We start from the raw sequence: 16,473 nt of genomic DNA on the forward strand, positions 1-16,473 counted from the left end.
ACCTCAGGCTAGTCCATGAGGAACCACAACGTGAACCCAGATTGAAAGACATTGTACAAAATAATCCGTTCTCTTTAAAAGAGTGTCAAGTTCATTCTGAAGCTAGTGGGGAGGAAGGTGTGCTGAGCGCCTAGGCTGGAGACCGTGGCCTGGCTCTGTGCACATAGTAGACCTCTCCTGCCAGGCTGGCAGGTCAGTGTGGCAAGTGCTAGACACTTGACTATGGCAGCAGGTGGACAGGCTTCTGCCTCGGCTGGGCATGGTACCCCCTGAGAACCTGCTGTCCTACAGGTCCAGTCCAGGTTCTGGCAATCAGTGACAGAGCAGGGCTCCAATGGCCTGGGTACCCCCAGTAGCACCAGGCCTGCATTCCCGGAATGCCCCAAGCTTTCCAGTGCCATGGCCTGGGTATTGCACTGGCATATCATGATGGAGCTAGGAATATGATCTGCAGGAGGAAGGAGAGGTGTACAAGATGATGGAACAGAAGATGAAGGAAGAGCCGGAGAGAAGGAAGAAAAAGGAGTTGGGAGAGAGAGTCACTAGAGGAGACCAAGGAACACATCCTGAAGTTGCAGGAGAAACTTTCTGCCCTACAGGAAGAGAAGCCACTAGCTTTTCTTGAAGCTCAAGAAAAATTTTGCATGAGGTTGTGCCTGGCCACTTGTAGTCCACCCCTACAGAGGTCCTCCAGCCTCATGGTGCCTTGTACTTACAAAAGCAGATGAAACATGGTAACCAGCAGACTGGACTTCCTCCCTGTGTCCCACGAATCCAACTTCTGGACTCCTTGCCTCCCCGCTGCTTCCTCCTGCAGATGCAGCTGGCAGGGAAGTCAGGCTTTGCCTTTTCTGCTGCACCTGCAGATACAATCAACAGAAGGTCTGGCTTTGCAGCTACCAACTAACTAGGCCCTTGGCTCTCAGCATATCCAAAACCTGTGATTCTACCACAAATGAGATTTTATTTTCAACCTCACTTCCACCCCCTGCTGTGGGTGAGGATCCCAGTCTGCCCCAGGGCCAGGTTAGTGAGACCTGTCTGCCACTGGAAAAGAAAAAATGTCAATTTCATGAAAGACCAAGAAAGACTGAATGTGTCTAGGAGCTTACACTAATAATTGTCAGGTATATCCTGTAAATAAAACTACAGCAGTTAAACTGAAGAAATACAGCTGATTGAGTCTACTACCATACAAGACAGCTTTAATTGTTAACAAACCAGATAGCTTGGACTCTGCTTTTTCATTTCACCTTAGAAGATAGACAAAACTGGTTTTAGAAAGTATATTTTGAGGAAATAATTTATTTGTAGTATACAAGTTTCCAGTTTCCTTTCAGTGCTAAAAGTAAGTTATTTTTCTCATGGGTCACTTAATTTTTCGGAGGCTATGGCAGTGAAGAAGGAAGACAAGGGATGATGAGCTGGTTCAAGCTGTGACTTGGCCACTTAGTAGTTCGTTTATTTCTTCATTCTCTTACCACCCTTCTGCTTACTCATCTATCCATCTACCCATTCTTTCCCTTTTTTATGTCATTAAACATAAAGGTCTTATGTACTGAGCCCAGCAATAGGTGTGGAGAGCACAGTGCTAACGGAATAAAGAGTAGCAGGACATTTTTGTCCATTAGTTATATTATAGATTAGTTTCTAGATCTTGTTCATTTTTCAAAATCCTACAAAAATATATGAGATCTGACAATAATTAGTGGTTCAAATTAAGTTGTAAAATTGAGGTTTTATCAGTTTCCAATTAATTATAACATGAAGGATGTTAAAATTTGTCACACTTTCTTAGTTCCATTTGTAAATGTTACCTAGGAAGTTACCTATCCTTTACCTGAAGAGACATTAAATATATATATAAAGATACTCATTAAAGCATCTTGTGAAATAGAAAAAATTAAAAGCGTACATATATATAATAGGGAATATTTCTGAATATTGTCTATAAGTTCAGATTATGGAATTGTCATTGAATAGAAATGTATATTGTCAGTGTGGTATCAACTTATTTCAAAACAAAGTAGAAATACTTGAATTTATAGACAAAGTAATGGAAGGAAAAAATAACTGTTTTAAGTGATTTTACCTTTTTACTCCTGATTTGTAAATCTTTTCTCACATTTTATCAGAAAAAAGTTGCTTTAACAATGGGAGTACCTTACAAATTTTGTTTAAAATATTTTATTTGGTTTTTATTTTGAAATGTTATAGCAGTACACATATAAAACAAAACTCAATGATACATTATATATGTAAAGCAAAAAAGTTAATGGTCCTGTTTCCCAGATTATTCCCAGTATGACATAAACTTTTTCTACCACCCCTCTGTGCTCATAAAAATGATTTTTAAAATGAATAATAGGAATCCTGTTTTTTACTTGCTTTCTTACTGACAGCTGTATTTTAGATACTCTTTTGTGTCAGTGAATGCAAATGTGCCTTCGTAACAGTTTTGTGTTCCTTGGCATCAATGAGCCATACTTGTTTCCCATTTATAATTGATTGTGCCTTCAACCTTTTGCCTTTAATTAATGTCACAGTGTATATCTGTGTACATATATCCTTGCACATTTGTATATTTCTATTAGTTTATTGGAAATGGACTAGCCCATTTAAAATTCTATTACATGTTGTAAGTTATCCCTGAACAAGGCCTTTGTTGCAATTCTGAAGACCAGAAAAACTTGGAAAACCAAAAGCTTTTTCATGTATCATTTAGTGGCAGGATCTGATGTGAGACTATTTGATGATAAAACCTGACCTGCATTTATGTTGGGTTCATGTCAGATCTTTACTATTTTCACAGAAGTGAATGTTCATCTTCCTGCAGAAATACGAGTGTGGTTGATTACTGGGTCCTGTCCCAGATCCTGTTAGTGATATTAGTATATGGACCTTTTTTGAAATCGGGAAAAATCAGTTTCAAGTAATAGTGTAGTTTTTGAATACGGGATTTTTACCTGTACCTATGTACGTTTTCAGCTGTGTGAATATGAAAATACTTCCTTTACCGTAAAATTTATGAGTGTGTTAATGTCCAAGAAGTGGATTAACCACTTTATTTGAATATTCAATTTACCTGAATAGAAATGTATATTGGGGACTTAGACAAAAGTCTCAAAATAGTCTAGATTTTGCTTAAAATCCCTTAGGAACATTGTTACTTTGTGGTCTGACCCAGACTCCTCTAATAGCTGGGTTTTCTGCTGTCTGTGGAAAATATCACCATTTTTTTTAGTTCATGGACTTGTGTTTAGGGGAAGCATTATACAGGATACAGGCTATCTTGAAATTTGAGTATTACACTTAGTACAGGAAAGTACTTGTAAGAGCAACCTAGAAAATGAGACTTAATGAGAGGGCATCAGTATTACATAGTCTTCACTATTGAAATTATTATTATTTTTTTTAATGATTTTTTATTATATTATGTTAGTCACCATACAGTACATCCCCGGTTTTCGATGTAAGGCTCGATGATTCATTAGTTGTGTATAACACCCAGTGCACCATGCAATACGTGCCCTCCTTACTACCCATCACCGGTCTATCCCATTCCCCCACCCCCCTCCCCTCTGAAGTCCTCAGTTTGTTTCTCATAGTCCATAGTCTCTCATGTTTCATTCCCCCTTCTGATTACCCCCCCTTTCTTTATCCCTTTCTTCCCCTACCGATCATCCTAGTTCTTATGTTCCATAGATGAGAGAAATCATATGATAGTTGTCTTTCTCTGCTTGACTTATTTCACTTAGCATTATCTCCTCCAGTGCTGTCCATGTTGTAGCAAATGTTGAGAACTCGTTCTTTCTGATAGCTGAGTAATATTCCATTGTATATATGGACCACAACTTCTTAATCCAGTCATCTGTTGAAGGGCATCTCGGCTCCTTCCACGATATAGCTATTGTGGACATTGCTGCTATGAACATTGGGGTGCATATGGCCCTTCTCTTCACTACGTCTGTATCTTTGGGGTAAATACCCAGTAGTGCAATGGCTGGATCATAGGGTAGCTCAATTTTTAACTTTTTAAGGGACCTCCACACTGTTTTCCAGAGTGGCTGTACCAACTTGCATTCCCACCAACAATGTAGGAGGGATCCCCTTTCTCCACATCCTCTCCAACAATTGTTGTTTCTTGCCTTATCTATTTTTGCCATTCTAACTGGCGTAAGGTGGTATCTCAGTGTGGTTTTGATTTGAATTTCCTTGATGGCTAATGATTTTGAACATTTTTTCATGTGTCTGTTAGCCATTTGTATGTCTTCATTGGAAAAGTGTCTGTTCATATCTTCTGCCCATTTTTTGATTTGTTTATTTGTTTCTCGTGTACTGAGTTTGAGAAGTTCTTTGTAGATCTTGGATACCAGTCCTTTATCTGTAGTGTCATTTGCAAATATATTCTCCCATTCCGTGAGCTGCCTCTTAGTTTTTCTGACTGAAATTATTTTTTGTTTTTGAGTAGAGGGCATATATACTTGAATTTGCATTGACATAAGTGCCAATATAATGTGAGTCTATTCAATATTATTTTGTGGGTTTTTTCTCTTAATTATAAGTAATTACTGACTTATTTGTATTTCTGCACACATACATAGTTCAATATTTTTTTCTCCCACATACCTCTAGGGCTGAGGTTGGCATACTTTTTCTGGGAGAGGGCTAAATAGTAAACATTTTAGGCTTTGCAGGTTGTATGGTCTTTGTCTCAACTACTTAGAACTGCTTTGAGTAAATGATTGTCTTATAAAATTTAATTTACAAAAACAGATGGTAGGCTGACACCTGTTCAGAGGTTTTCCTCAGTGGGTTGATAAAATGGGGGAGAGAGGGTTTGTTAAGAGTTCCTTTGACACACAATAGATTTTTTTGACTAGGCAGTGTTATTCTTCATAGTGGCTTATTTCAGGATTGGTTCTGAGTGCCTTTAAGAACTCTGTTATGCCAGCGATAGATCCCAGGCTTTTCTCTTTATACAGCAATAGAATACATGTTTAAGCTTTTGGACTCCTGATTGCTTGACTATAAGCATATTAGCTATCTTAGTTACATATTATTACTCTGTTTTTTCATTTATCCTAGTTACTTTATTTCTTTGGGTTATTTGATTTATTAAAGGCTTAGAGCAAACTAGAAGAAGGAAAGTAAATCTAGTAAGTCAGTCATCATTTATAGATTTTGTATAAAGTAACGTGTAAATGATTTTGTTTTACCTGAAATAAAATACTTGATTATGGCTTACATGTCAACCATGCTGAAATTTTTATTTAAAAAACTTCAGACATGAGGAAGAGCATCGCCGCCGTGAGGAAGAAATGATCCGACACAGAGAACAGGAGGAACTGAGGCGACAACAGGAGGGCTTTAAGCCAAACTATATGGAAAATGTAAGTAAAATACTAGTTAACTAAAATTATTTTATATTGTCGGGTATACAATGCATATTTAGAATTCTTTGGATATTGGTTTATATAATACATTTTTTAATCTTTCTGAATTTGTCATGTTTGTTTATGTTAAACTAATGATTTTCTTAACCTCTTACAGGTAATAAAGGTAGTTTCTGAAGATACTATTAATGTTTTATGAAAAGGATGTTAAATTTTTCTCCATTTATATCTTTTTTTAATATATGGTTCTAAATTAGAACTCTTGATAAATCTATCATCTCTGCTTGGTTGGTTTTCAACACTTATTGATACTAAAAATTCTTCACCTGAAAGAAAAATAAATTCTCTGGCTGGTTCAGTCGGAGGAGCATGCAGCTCTTGATCTTGGGGTCGTGAGTTCAAGCCCCATGTTGAGTGTAGAGATGATTTAAATAAACTTAAAAAAAAAATGAAATAAAAATTCTTTATATTGGAAGATTTTAGATATATACAAATGTAGACCAGTATGTGCTTATCACCCAACCATGACAGTTACCAACACACAGCTGCATCTTATCACCTTTAGGTATACCTACTTTCCTGAATTATTTTTATTAAATTCCTGACTTTATATGATTTCATTAATAAGTATTTCTGTATGTATCCCTAGAAGGTAAGGACTCTTTTTAAAAAATATCTTTGTCATATCTTAAAAATTGTCACTTCTTTAATATTAACTAGTAAAAGCCCACATTTGCCCAGGTTTATAAAGGTTTTTATTTTGTTTATGGTTGATTCAAATTGGCTTGATAAATCCAGTGTTTTTAGTCTCTAGGTTTTGTCTTCACCTTTTAAATTTTTTCCTTAATTCTTTAAGAAACAGACCCTTGTTGTTGAACTTATCCTTGTAGTGATGTTTAACAAGTTTCTCTATCTCTGAATTTCTTATAAACTGGAGTTAGTTCTAAAGATTTGGTCTGACTCAGGTTTTTGTTTTGGGCAGGCAAAATGGTATGGCAGACAAGGATACTTCAAATATGTTAAAATCCCCAAGTTCTTAATGTGAACTAATGAAGAGTCTTATTATTCACCTTAGATGAATGCTATTTTAACGGCCATTATTCTGAAAAATACTTTACTAGTGTTTTTTTCCCTAGCTATTCAAAAGTTATGATTCTTTTAATAAGTTTCTGAGACTAAAAGTAGTAATTCACGTCAGTGACTCTTTTGCTGACCTTCTCTGTCCCCATTCTTCTGTCCCTAGAAAAATTTTTAAACTTTGTTTCTAAAAAAGAATACACACGGTAAAATACATCCTAACTTGTATAATAACAAGAAATTTTTATCTTAGCTTGCATCAAGTAAATATTCTTTGACTAAAAATTATGTGGCATTTAAATTCATTTAGAGAAGTTTATTATTTATAAGTTATACTAATGGTTTAATTTAATTGATTTTTAAATTCCATCACCAAATTAGTTGAGTTTTCATTGCAAATTTTCTTCTAATTTCTAGCATCGTTTTTGCAGTTCTCTTTTTCCTTCTTGGATGCATAGTGTTTGCTTATGACCTATTTTAAAAGTGGTCTTAGGTCTTTTGGTTGTTACATGTAAACATAAATCTGTTGGATTTATCAATGTGAGGATGTTTTATGATGTTATGAAAGAATGTGGAATTAAAATTTTTTTGGCCCATATTTTGAAAACTAGTGACTAAGTTTTTATTTTCAAATATAATCAAGATGTAAACCACATATGATACATTTCCTAGGGAAACTTTATTTCATTCCATTGAGGATTAGGAAGTTATTCCTTGTCCTTTTATGTACCTGAATATTTCTTTTCCTAAAGTGCTTGCTTATGTCAAAGTTGGTCGAATTAGCTTTCTTAATTTTTTTTTTGGCATAAACTTCACATTCGTTGAGCACATTTGTAGCTATTTGTAATGTCATATACATAAATCATTTAGGGGACTAGAAGGAAATGATTAAGTAAAATGTATTCTGCTGTTACATTTAAGTTGGCTATATCATAAATTTGTTTACAGACTCTTTAGTCTTTGGAATTATTTCATAATTTTCTTAAACTCATACCAGTTTTTTTTATATTTGTTCAGTGGCATTTAATATAGGTATAATTAATGAAGGACAGATTTTAATTTTACTTTTCTATTCAAAAATTATTTGGAAATGTTGCTACAATTTAAAATTGAAACACTGCAAATTCTTATTTTAATTTTAAAACATTTGTATGTTTAAAATTAATTTTATGGTAGGTAAAATTTTATAAATTACCAGTGAACTTTGAGAATAAATGAATTACATATTTAAAATATTCATGGTGGGTTTTTTGAAGTACTTCAAAAATAGATCATTTATTGGTTCACCAGATTATACTCTTAGAAAATGTAGATGATATATTTTAATATTAAGATATCTTTGTTTTCAAGTAGTTAAAATATGTTTTATACTTGAAGCATCATAAAATTAATTTGTCTAGAGCAGAAGTCAGCAAATTATTGTCTGGGACCAGTGTGCTGAGTTTCATACCACTCTACCACAGACCTAAGAGTGGTGTTTACATTTTAGAGAGTTGATGGATAAGGAAAATAAAAGAATACTAGAATATGTATACCTCACAAAACCTAAGATACTTACTTTTTGACCCTGTACAGAAAAAGTTTGCTGAACGCTGGGCTGGAGAGTTGGTGCTGGGTTTTTTTGTTTGTTTTTTGTTTCTCTTTCTGTTTTTAATTAATATTCTTGTTTGGCCACAAAGTTATTATAACCTTAATTTTCTGAAGAGGAACCATATTTAAAGTAGTATGTAACAATGGAATTAAATATTTAGGGGAAATACAGCTTTTGCCAGATTTTTAGATTTTTTGATACTAGAAATTATGGATAGACAAAAGTTTTTCATCATTTTGGTATCAGTTTTATTTGGTTCCTAGCTTCATAATGCTTCTTAATATAAGCTAATCAAGCACTAAAGAAATATTAACAAAAGCTCTAAAGGTCTTGAATATTTTGTGTTAATAGAAGAAACATTGAGGTAATTGTTGTATCAGTTACTTTTCATTTACTTTGAAAACTGTCTTTGGAAAAAATTGTTAAATTTAATGTTTGTTTTTGTTTTTAAAAGCTTTGAAATTAGGCCCTCTTATGTGCTTTCTCTTTTTTTCACTGTTCAGTTTAAAGGGAGGAATCAAATGGTAAGTGTTCAGCTTGCCCAAGTAGTAAGAGTAATTAGTATAAAGCAGATTTACTTGGTTTAGGATGCCACCTCTCATTTCTTTCTAATATTCCTATTAGAAATATTCCAACACAAATAATAGTATGGACTTTGAACTATAAAATAAAAACTGATTTCCATATTTTGTGTCTTGAAAAATAATTTTTTTAAATGTAATAAAATATGAGGGAAAACACATCATGTCTGGTCATGTTTTTCTTTGTTAATCTTCAACTTTATCACAATTTTATGACATGAATATATTTTTAAGAGTTTCAAGGATATGTCAGCACTTCTTCAACTAGAAGTTGTCATTTTTATTTCATACCTTATTCTTAGAAGAAGTCAGGCTCTTTGATAATAGCTCTGGTAATTATAAATTAAACATGTTAATTTTCACTCCTATAGCATAGTGTATTTTTGACAACCATAACAATGTATGTATTTTAATGCTGTGTCTTAAATACATTTAGGTTTATCTTCACCTTTACCATAATGTAGAGTGTAATATTGAACCATTTTCTTGATAGTACTTACTAGGTTGAAATTTTTTATTTACCATAATTTTATAGCTTTTGGACACATCACAATAAGTTACATAATGTTAGTGTAAAAAATTTATGAGATTGTCTCTTATGATTTTCCTGTGATTGTTTTTATATTAGGTTGCTCCACTTACTATCGACTAAGTAGTTTAAACATTTTAGTACTGCAGCATACCAGTCTTTACCTGTGGATTCAGTTTGCGTTGGAGTAAAGTGGAGATTTTAATTAGGGTATTTTTTACTTCAGTTTTCTTCGAGTAAACTTTGCTTTCTTGGGAAAATGATAATATTATAAAAACACCTAATTGTCATTAAGCTTTAGTAGTTGTATCAAGTAGTTATAAAATACTTTGTTTAGGTAAATTGGGGCAGTGTTTATATGGGATGCTATTTTGTTTTAAAACTTCAGGAGTTTCGTTTGTTTTTTTAGAAGTTTGTTTTTGGTGTAAATATTAATGTTTGGTTTTTAGTGAATAAAAGAATAGCCCTTCAGATCTGTTTCAAAATATATACATGAATTGATACTGAAGAATTTTTATTTTTGTTTGAGTATGTGGGAATAGCCCTGGATATTTAAACACATGTGCATAATAAACCTGGAAATAAATGTGTATTATATGCTAAGGCAAGAATTTGATTCAGTTATGTTTCTTTGTCAGAGTAGGCCATTGTAGCTACCCAGTATATTATATAGTGAGGCCAAGAGTATTAAGGAGATGTAGCCAGAGGCTAAGGGTATAATGCCTCTTTCACGGTAGTGTTTTTCAAATAGTGCATAATAAACATTCAGGGAGAGTTTTAAAAACGTAAGGTTTTTCCCTTAGGTCTCCAACCTACAAACTGATTTGTTTCATGATTACAGTAGAATCTGATGTATTCTCCATTAATCACATTTTTGGCTAAATTTAGTAGTTTTCAGCCTTTGCAGCACATCTTTGTAACTTAAAAAAGAAAAATGTCTGAGTTCAATTCACCAAATATTTTTGATACAGTGTGTCTGAGTTGGAGCCATGGGATCTGCATTTTAAGAAGCTCTTCAGTCTGTTTACTTTCATTAGCTAAAATAGAAGACCTTGGCCATATGTTGAAATGAGACATAGTTGAAATAGTGAAATAAGATTAGTAGTAGTTAAATTTTTTACGGAACCTGGGAGTTTGAAGGGAGGGCTCAGAGTACGTCAACATGGAGGATAGGATTCGTACACTTAACAATGGAAGTAGCACAACATTCTATGTGAATAGTGCTCTGTGGGATTTTGGTGTGACAACTTTTAGTTAAGCTTTCAGCCTATATGTGGAGGACGTATTGTCTCAAATGATGCATTAACTTTCTGTTTTTTAAGTATTTCATCTAGACTGGGGGTTGACAGACTGGGGTAAGCCTGGCCAAATCTGAACACTGCCTGTTTTTGAAACAGTTTTATTGGAACACAGTTGTCCTTATGTTTTGATTATGGCTGCTTTGTCCAGAAGTGGTAGATTGACTAGTCATGACACAACTCTGTGAGATTATCAAGACTCTCTGGGCTGCTAAGCCTGAAATACACACTGTCTGGCCCTTCACCAAAAATGTTTGCCCACCCCTGGTCTAGGTCCAGTGTGAGAGTTAGGAGTAATCTATAAAAAGTGACTCATGTTAACCAAACTCAAAGAGTTTGTGAATTAAAATGCAACTTTATTAATTAATATGTTTTTTTCCAGTGGTTTTAGAAGGCTCATTGAACAGAGCACCTCATATTCTAGAATCAAGGTTCCTGAAGAATCCAAGTTAGTGTCCTGAAGGTTTATTGGTAGTCATGATTATAAATCAGAGCAAAAATTATTGAAAGAACTGATAAAGCATCACTGCCGCATAGCTGATTATCTAGAGTTTTCAAATGTTTTCTTAGTAGAGACATAAAGCATTGTTCTTTCATTGTTACCCTTTCTTGATCAGTATTGCCAGATTTAGCCTGTTTAATCAGTCATTTCTTTGTTAGTCTTTTTTTCTGCTTCTGGAGTGGGCATTGTTTCTTTTCTCTGACTTAATTATAACCCAGCTTTCCCTGATGTGCCATGTACAAAACTCAAAACAGAAACTTGAGCCAGTAATAAAATTTCATTAATAGGTGCTGGCAGAGAGAAATGACCCTAATCATTAATTACTAACGAGTAGGTACAAATACATTTTCTGAAATGATTTTTGAATTTTTGAGAGAAGTTGCCATTTTGTGGTTTCCACCTGGCCATTACTTATCTTTCTATAAATTATTTAGCTCTAACAAGTGATTTGATTGTATTGCAGAAGAAGATTGTTTTTTGGAAGTTTGAACACCTGAAGCATTCAAACAAAGGACATAATTCACAAAGAATTTTTATAGCATCTTCATTATTCTGTGTAAATAACTGAAGAATTATTTGCTGTAGGGTTTGTTGTCAGATTTAGGTTTGACTTTCTGGGCAGCTTAGTGTAATGGCAGCCCAGTTCCAGTGATTTGGATATGATGATAAAGATCAAAATTGATTATATCAGTTATATTGCAGTGGTTTCCCGTATACTGCTCTAGTTGTGCCCAGATTTTTATTAACGTTTTCATTTATTTATTTACTAAAATAATGTGTTTCTTACAGTGAGCCAGGAACTTTTCTGGATATTTGGGATGGAGAATAATTGGAATTAGATTTTTGTAATCAAGTGAAAACAAAAATCAGTAGCTATTTACATTTGTAAAGTTTTCATATCCTTTGGAAGTGATCTTTAGGGATTTTGACAGCTGGGAGTATTTGGATTGAACATATGTATCAGTCTTAACCAGCTGTGGAAATCTTTGACCACTTCACTTCTCTTTGAAACTTCTCAAAGGATTTTTTAATAGTTTTAGTAATAACTAATCATATGTAGGAGAACACAACAATTTTCATTCAAACTGGGACAACTGAATGTGGGTACTATTTAAAGTTACTTTTTTTTTTTTTAAACAGCAGGCAGAAAACAGGCTGTCTCAGGCAAAGCAGCGTGTATGGTTGTTCCAATCGTATGTTATGATTATAAATAAGTTTTGTCATTCATATTTAAAAGACTTCCAAATGATTCCAAAGGGAAATGCTTACTGAGTCTCCCTTAAACTCTGTACACACTTTACCCAAAGATACTTTATTGTACTTAATTATTTCTGTGTCATATTAGAGGACTAGTATCTTTTTTTTTCTTACCTTCCATTAGTGTTTCAGAGAGTCTTATAATCCAGGAAAATTTCTGTATCTCTTTTCTCCTCCTGGACAATGTACTCAGTGCATGCATAACCTTCTCTGACTGTGCACCTCAGCTGTATCATTTTCAGTATGATTCTTTTTTAGTACTTAACCACATTGCATTCTAATTTTTTTTCTGACTTTGTTGCCAACTAATTTAGCTCTTTGAATTTTTTGAGTTTGAGAGTCTTGTATTTGTCATATTGTAGTTACTTAGACAAAAATTGGGAGAATTAAATAGTTATTTGGCGTCCTGTTTTTCAGTGTTAGTGCTGCTCAGTCATATGATTTTCACTGTTCTATATGGGTCACCATACTTTGGTATTTATTGAATATTAATGTCTCAGATGTCAAACATCTGTAGTTTTGAAACATAGGTGGTATTAAGACTGTTGATATATTTTTGTAGACTTTATAATGGAATCACATAATGAAGAGTAAATTTTTAAAAATAGTCAAATAACAATTTTTTGTGTTTGGTTTTCAGCACACCTAACTTTTCAATATTTGGATCGCACTTGAATATTCCATCTGAGTGTTAGACTTACAGGAAGATTTAGAGGTTTCTATTTAGTAAGAAAATTTGGTCACTGTTCTACTGTTTCAGAACAGAGTGCTGAGTACCATGGAGGACACAGAAGTGAAGCAAGCTCAGGGTCAGGTCTTTGAGGATTGTAGAGTATTAAAGGTATAGAGTATCTATGTAGACAGAGGTACAGCTAAAACATTTTGAGAGTTTGGAGAAAGATTCTGTGCTAGGGAGTATGAAGTGTGCATTGAGTATCCTCAGCACTGTTGTGGAACTTATTTTGGATTTTTTTTTCTTAACTGGTATGATTGGTTTGTTAATCCACTGTGTTGTAGGTATACATCATGTATTTTCATTTGAAATGGTAAGTTCTTCTAATCTATTTTATTTGGAATGGTAAGATCTTTCACCTAATGTTTACCTTTCTTGAGGGGTTGGAGAAGAGGAAAGTCAAGATTGGCAAATAGAAATGTTCGCCTAAAGTAAACACTTTTTGAGATGTCACATATGTGTGATATAAATAATAAGAATTTTTAGGTATTAAATAATTAAAAAGAGTCTAGGAAAACACAAAAATTTAACTTCTTCTGTTTTTATGACTTCTTAATGTTCTACTTAGAGCCCCCCTCAAACAGAAGTAGTTCTACAAGGTAATTATGTAAAAAAAAATTTTTTTTTAGGTCAGTCTCCATCTAATATCTTCTTTACTTTGTATTGAGGACATGAAGGTCTGTAGTATCACCTGAAATGTCAGAGTTTTATACCAAATCAGACTAAATAAATGTGAATGTTAATATCTCTGTGTAGTTATTATCTGTTAGTGATGGGGGTAGGAACTTGGGTTTGTGAGCATGCTCTGCTGATGAAATGCATTTATTTCTGTTTAAAATTTCAAGTAATTGAAAGTATATGGGTAAGTTTGCCTATACTTTGTCTTACGATATCCTGCACTATATTGTACACCACGTTTCAAATTCTTTGTTTCCTGGTTGTAAATTTACCATGTTTCTCACAAAGTAACTTCTTCATTTGGCCTATTACTGCTTTTTAAAATTCTGCTTTTAAACCATTAACATGTTTATTATGGTAGTTTCCCTTATAATTGTGTATTTTAAACATTTGGATTTTATTTAGTTACCATTTCAATATTTTTAGAATTACTATAATTGTGCCTGTTGCTTTAAGTTATCTACTTAGGAAAAATACATAATTTGTTAAAATGTCAAAGCTTCTGCCATACTACTAAAACAATTTGTTTAATGCCCAGTATCACGAACAAAAAGATTCCCCGTTAAATACATACTTTAATTCTTCATACATTAGAGCGCATGTGCTTTTGTTTGCTCCTTCTACTGCTTTCTTCTGTTGATAGGGCCGATTTGGCATTTCTTCTTGTACAGTTTATATTTGTCCTTTTGTTTCTTCTCTCATACCTTGGTCTGGCCAGTCATGATAGTTGTTTTGACTTTGTTAAGGAAATGTACTGGTTAAGAGGTTATGGGTGAAGAAATGCAAACCAGTTACCAGGATACTATTCAAAATATCGTGTTTGTGCTGTAGCTGATACCATCGTGGCTGATTTCTTTAAGAGTTTAGGATAAAATAACTAAATTTGAAGAATAAATATTCTTAATCAATTTCAGTTTTTAAGAGCATCTCTTCAGAGTTTGCCATGACAATTGAAAAGTGATGATGATAATGGTAATTTTGAAAATGTCCCTTGGGTATATGATTAAAAATATTCTCAGTTGAATATGAATTTGTTTAAAAAATTAATTTAAAATACTTATTCCCTTCGGTCTCTTGATACATGTTGATTTTATGTAATTAGATTTAATTAATCTTCAGTTAGAAAACTACCCTAGTTTTTAAAAAGCTCCAGTTAATTCCTGAATTTGACAGTGATACCAGAATAATCTTTTAAAGGTACCCAAACCAGGCTTTAAAAATACATTGATTGAATCTAGATTAAGAGGTATTTGTCTTGAGGTTAATGAATATAGTGAGCTAAGTTGTAAGTCCCCCTACTTATATTTGTTGTTTCCTCTCATTTCTGACTTGAAATTTAACAAGTAACAAATTTTTATTATTCGTGACTAAAACTTGTAGTGTATAAATTCATATATATAATTGATTATTGAAAAAGAAACATTAAACAATTTTAATAGGGACGCCTGGGTGGCTCAGTTGGTTAAGCATCTGCTTTCAGCTCAGGTCGTGATCCCAGGACTCTGGGATCTAGTTGCACATTGGGCTCCGTGCTCAGCAGGGAGCCTGCTTCTCCCTCTGCCTGCCGCTCCCCCTGCTTGTGCTTTCTCTCTCTCTGTCTTCTTTTCTTTCTTTCTTTCTTTCTTTCTTTCTTTCTTTCTTTCTTTCCTTCTGACAAGGAAATAAATAAAAATTTTAATGGACTAATTTTTAGAGTAGTTTTAGATTCATAGCAGAATTGAGCCAAAGATAGAGATTTCCCATATATCTCTTTCCCCCAACATACATCCAGACTCCTTCGCTATCAAAATGACACATCCTTATCACCAAAAGACCACAGTTTATGTTAGGGTTTACTCTGGGTGTGGACATTCTGTGGACTTTTGACAAATGTATAATGATGTGTACCCATCATTTCGGTATGCATAATAGTTCACGGCCTTAAAAATCCTCTGTCCTCTGCCTTTCGTCCCTTTCTCCTTCCTAATCCTCAGCAACCACTGATTCTGTTACTGTCTTTATAGTTTTGCCTTTTCCAGAATGTCACGTAGTTGGAATCATATAATATGTAGCCTTTTCATATCGACTTTTGGTAATAAGCATTTAAGGTTACTGTGTGTCTTTTCATGGCTTGATAGCTTGTTTATTTTTAGTGCGAAATAATGTCTCATTGTCTGGATGTAACACAGTTTGTTTATCCATTCACATACTGAAGGACATGTTGGTTGTTTCCAGGTTTTGGCAGTTATGAAAAAGCTGCTATAAACATCCATCTGCAGGTTTTTGTGTAGTCATAAGTTTTCAGCTCCTTTGTGTAAATACCAAGGAGTATGGTTGCTGGATTGTATATATGTAAGAGTATCTTTAGTTTTGTAAGAAACTGTTAAATTGTCTTCCAAAGTAAATATGCCATTTATAATCCCTATCAGCGGTGAATGAGAATTCCTATTTCTCTACATCCTTGTCAGCGCTACATATTGTTAGTGTTTAGAATTTTGGCCATTCTAATTGGTGTGTTGTGTTATCTCATTGTTGTCTTAATTTGCAATTCCCCAGTGATAGATGGTGTAAAATTTCATTTTAACAGTCATAAAACTGAGGAACATTTCCCCAGTATTCATGGGTGCAGATATCATGGAATGCATGTATTCGAATTGAGGGTAAAAAAACCATCATAGATTGTATTTATTGAAAGATTGTCTTAGGTTGCCTAAAACATACTCCCTCCCCCCCGCCCTGGGTCTAGTAGTAGTATGGTTTGGAAATTATTATTTTTAATTACTTGAAATAAAAATGTTAAGTCTTCCAAGCATTCTCTGTTCATGTTTGAAAGTTTGTATGCTATTATTTAT

At 33.7% G+C, this 16,473-nt stretch overlaps 1 protein-coding gene across 3 annotated transcripts in view; it reads left to right on the plus strand.

Annotated features, from left to right (window-relative positions):
• PSPC1 (paraspeckle component 1) overlaps nt 1-16,473 on the plus strand; it is a 101,093-nt gene that overhangs the window by 42,760 nt on the left and 41,860 nt on the right. For all 3 annotated transcript variants that reach the window (XR_008958478.1, XM_048215741.2, XM_057309846.1), the window contains exon 6: nt 5,288-5,393. Coding sequence is in view for 2 of the 3 variants with exons in the window: in XM_048215741.2 (XP_048071698.1) it covers nt 5,288-5,393 (106 nt within the window). In the remaining variant the exon portion in view is untranslated. The remainder of the gene's footprint in view (nt 1-5,287; nt 5,394-16,473) is intronic.

The sequence above is a fragment of the Ursus arctos genome, unplaced genomic scaffold (genome assembly GCF_023065955.2).
Source record: "Ursus arctos isolate Adak ecotype North America unplaced genomic scaffold, UrsArc2.0 scaffold_10, whole genome shotgun sequence".
NCBI lineage: Eukaryota > Metazoa > Chordata > Mammalia > Carnivora > Ursidae > Ursus > Ursus arctos.